Genomic DNA, 5,000 nt, shown 5'->3' with positions numbered 1-5,000 from the left:
TGTTGAGCAATCTCTAGTCTGGATTAGAATGATTATTGGAGGTAACTCCCACGGCAGATGAAATCTAAAGACTTTAACTCCCACAACAGATTTAAGTTCATTTTAACTCCCACAACTGATGAAATTTGAAGATTGTAACTCCCACAAGGCCACAACTGATGAAATTTGAAGATTGTAACTCCCACAAGGCCATAACTGATGAAATTTGAAGATTTTAACTCCTTTAAGAGATGAAATTTAAATATTTTAACTTCCAGAGCAGATAAAATTTGAAGTCATTAACTCCCACAAGGCCACAACTGATGAAATTTGAAGATTTTAACTCCTATAAAAGATGAAATTTAAAGATTTTAACTTCCAGAGCAGATAAAATTTGAAGTCATTAACTCCCGCAACGGATGAAATTTGAAGACTTCAACTTCCAGAGTATAAGAATTTGAATATCTTAAAAACACAAAAGATGAAATTTGAAGACTTTAACTCCCACAACTTGTGAAATTTGAAGACTTTAACTCCCACAAAAAAATGAAATTTGAAGACTTTAACTCCCACAACAGATGAAAGTTGAAGATTTTAACTCCCACAACAGATGCATTTTAAAGACTTTTACTTCCACAACAGATTAAATTTGGAGACTTTAACTCCCACATAAGATGATATCTGATATTTACTAATTAGCCTTTTCTAGTCACCTACAGACTCATATTTTTGTTAATACAGTATAATCATCATGAGCGGCAGAAACGAGGGAAATTTCATTGTCGTGTTGAACACATAGTCTTTATACGACTTGCGATCCCTTCTTACCTGAGTTAGGTCCAAATATCAAAAAAAAATTTCAATGGGTATCTTAAGAGAACGTCATTGTTGTCTTCACGAGTGAAACCTAGCAAGCCATGAATGAAATCGGACTTTAAAGGGTTTAAAAGTTACCCATGTATACAGGACAATGCTCTAGGACAAGAATGGACCAGGCAATGGCTGTTGATAACCCAGCAGGTAAAACTTTAGGCTCCACCAGACCACACATCCCTAGATCACAAGGATATACATACATATATACATAAATACATACATACATAAATACAGTATATATGCGCGTATGTATACATTGCCTACATTTACATTAATGCTTGGACATATGACTGAGCATAATATATATATATATATATATATATATATATATATATATATATATATATATATATATATATATATATATATATATATATATATACTGTGTATAAATATACATATAAATTATATATATATATATATATATATATATATATATATATATATATATAGGTGTGGGCTCCACAAGGCACTAAAAGAGTTGGAAGACCCAGGCCTACATGGCTGAGGGCTATGAAGCGTGAAGTGGGAGATAATCAACGGATGAATATTGATTTAAAAGTTCGAGATAGTGACGTTTCCGAAATCTAACCGAGGCCCTTTGCGACAGTAGGCGTAAGAGCAGATAATAATGATGACGATGATATATATATATATATATATATATATATATATATATATATATATATATATATATATATATATACATGTGTGTGTGTGTGCATTACAGAATAAGTTTATGCTCTTAATAAATGTTATCATACGAGTTAGTCCTCATAAAAATAGAATTAATCATATTTACATGTGATCCGTCAGATCCTATAGTCACTAATGTCTTATTTCCTAAGGAATAAAAAACAATGAACAGAGAGAGAGAGAGAGAGAGAGAGAGAGAGAGAGAGAGAGAGAGAGAGAGAGAGGGGGGGGGGGGGGACACGTAAGCGTGGATAAATTAGACACGAATCTCTGTCCTTGAAGTGTTTGCAAAAGGATTTCAATACATTAAGGGAAACCAAATGGGAGAAGGATAAGGATCCAGCGATATTGGCCCCCCCCCCCATTCTCTCTCTCTCTCTCTCTCTCTCTCTCTCTCTCTCTCTCTCTCTCTCTCTCTCTCTCTCTCTCTCTCTCTAAGGAAGACATGTCCTTATTCATGCGTAGGGTTTGGTCAGTTTTCATCACCACGCTGGCTAACTACGGATTGGTGATCGTGGGAGACTTTTGTCTGATCGCTCACAGCAACCCAACCTAGTATCGGTGGTCCTAACTAGTACACATCTGCTGATCATGGTATCCCTGTATATATATATATATATATATATATATATATATATATATATATATATATATATATATATATATATATATATATATATACACCTTCCTTCTGCATTCTCTACATGTGAAGGAAGAAAAACCAAAGCCACAGAGAGAGAGAGAGAGAGAGAGAGAGAGAGAGAGAGAGAGGGGGGACACTTCTCAAGCGTCCATTTTCAGGTATACCTCTGCATCCTTCAGGACATCCCACCCCCCACCCCCCACCCCCACAAACTCCCAACTTCTGCAGCTGGCCCTTCTATCTCTCCATAACTTTGGTCTGGCAAATGACAAATCTAGCGTTACCTAAATTCTGGCAGGATGGGAAGACGCGGGTGGGAACGAGGTGGAAGAGGAAATGACTGGAAAACGAGTGTCAAGAGAAAGGAAATGTCTATGACATTACCTTCCCTGTCTTTTGTCTCAGTCGCATGACTGAATAAGCTTATAATCATGGATATTACCCTTTTATAGGCTTAAAGGCCACTCATGATTTGCAGAGGCAAGGGACAGCGACATTGCCCTAGCCAGCAGTAGGGACAATGCTCTAAAGACTGACCAAAAAGGTTTATAGGTTTAAAGGCCACTCATGAAAGGCAGAGGCAAGGGACAGTGACATTGTCATAGCAAGCAGGACAATGCCCTAGAGACTGAACATATATACATATGATCAGCGCCCAAGACCCCTCTCCATCCTAGCTAGACCCAGGGAGGGCCAGGTAATGACGGCTGATGACTTAGCAGCTAGACCTAAAGGGTCCCCCAACCCCACATCCCTGGTTCACAGGAATGGTGAGGTTGCGGCGACCAAAGAAACTAACGAGTTTGAGCGGGACGTAAACACCAGTCTGGCGTTTACCAGTCAGGGACGTTACCACATAGACTACCACAAACCGTTATTGTAACTTGTAATAAACCTTAGGAATCTAAGTTGAGCGGTGAGTGATGATGATGATGATGAGGATAATGATGACTTGCATATGTGAGAAAAAAGCAAATAACGGAGAAGGAAGATGGGAAGAGAACGATAAGAAATATATAAATGAGAAGGCGTACATTCATAACTGGTGGTCATAATTTTATTTTGGCATTTAACCTTTTATGATGGTAAGCGAAGCACATATTAGATAATGACAAAATCGGTTTTTGCTGTTGCATCTTGAAGTGAGGATAATTATAGTGAAATTATTACCAAGAAAAGCATGTGACATAAATGCAACAAGATACATACAGAAAGAACAGCATAAATAGATATCAGAAATGACTTACTCTTGTATCTAAAAGCAATAATAATAATAGTAAAATTGTTACCAAGACAAGCATGTTATATATATATATATATATATATATATATATATATATATATATATATATATATATATATATATATATATATATATATATATATATATGCAGTGCTAAAATATACTATGCTGGAAAAAATACTAATTTTAATCAGAAATCCTCAATAAAAATATGCTGTTCTCAGCCGTATTTCAGTAAAATACAGGCGACCGTAATTTTTACCCTTCTTTATTATTATAAATTAAGGGTTGGTTACCGTAATATCACTCCTTTACGTTCAATATATTCGTTTTTAGAAGAGTAAATGTCTGACAACATTTATTCCAGGATTTTTACCAGAAAATACGTCCAGAAAATACGATAATACACAACAGAGAAATCACTTACTCCTTCATCTAATAATAATAATAATAATAATAATAATAATAATAATAATAATAGTAAAATTAATACCCAGACAAGCATGTTATATACAAGCATTGCTAAAATAGCTCAAATATACGTCCAGAGAGAACGAAAATAAACAACAGAGAAATGACTGATTTTTGGTACTTTACCGTGAATCTGCGGCACCAAACAGACAGCCAGTTCATGTCTGTGACCTTCATTCCAGGAGGAAGGTGGAGCACAAGGTTTTCCCCCTCCATTCTGGGTAACACAGCCACTTTCCTGCGAAAGAGAGATAGAAAAACAAAAGACATTACAATGGGTGGTGAGTAGAATTTGAAATGGGTATTTTTTAGATTTGAATATTACGGGGAATTGAATAAATGTCAAAAGAAGGATGTACAGAAGATTCTTCTGAACAGATGAAAAATCTTGTTGTGTGTATGTGTATATATATATATATATATATATATATATATATATATATATATATATATATATATATACACAGACATGTAGGCGGAATTAAATGCATATGCATACACACATTTATATATATCTATATATACACATATCTGTAAATATATATATATATATATATATATATATATATATATATATATATATATATATATACACATCAGTTTGTATATACACACATTCAGAGTATATACTGTATATGTATATAAACATAAACACACCTACATATATACATATACATATATACTTATACATACCTATATGTATGTATATATATATATATATATATATATATATATATATATATATATATATATATATATATATAAAATAAATGGTATTTATTCCGATCAATCGCAAATCCTACTCCAAAAGGGAGCGGTCACCATCCTCCCCTCTGTCCTTCCCCCAAAGGAGAGTAAACTCGGATAGTTCACTCTAGAGGCATAACTGTAGCGTTTAGGGGGATTCCCCGGAAGAGGAGAGGGGGGCCTCTAAGCCCCCTTAAGTCGCTTTGGAAGCTGTTGCATAAAATCTTCTTTATCGGTAATCCATTCCTCTGATGAGACGACATTAACGAGAAATCCTTCAGGTCTCTCTCTCTCTCTCTCTCTCTCTCTCTCTCTCTCTCTCTCTCCCTCTCTCTCTCTCTCTCT

General features: G+C 34.8%; 1 protein-coding gene across 2 annotated transcripts in view; it reads right to left on the bottom strand.

Moving 5' to 3' along the window:
- Window positions 1-4,141, bottom strand: part of LOC137645591 (protein Skeletor, isoforms B/C) — a 78,308-nt gene extending 74,167 nt beyond the window's left edge. For both annotated transcript variants that reach the window (XM_068378391.1, XM_068378392.1), the window contains exon 1: window positions 4,035-4,141. In XM_068378391.1, coding sequence (XP_068234492.1) covers window positions 4,035-4,124 — 90 coding nt within the window. In that variant the 5' untranslated portion in view covers window positions 4,125-4,141. The remainder of the gene's footprint in view (window positions 1-4,034) is intronic.
- Between the last annotated feature and the right edge of the window lie 859 nt (window positions 4,142-5,000).

Source organism: Palaemon carinicauda, chromosome 8, assembly GCF_036898095.1.
Source record: "Palaemon carinicauda isolate YSFRI2023 chromosome 8, ASM3689809v2, whole genome shotgun sequence".
In the NCBI taxonomy this organism is placed as follows: domain Eukaryota; kingdom Metazoa; phylum Arthropoda; class Malacostraca; order Decapoda; family Palaemonidae; genus Palaemon; species Palaemon carinicauda.
Note: the sequence above shows the minus strand (reverse complement) of the source record. Positions and strands in the feature narration are given on the sequence as shown.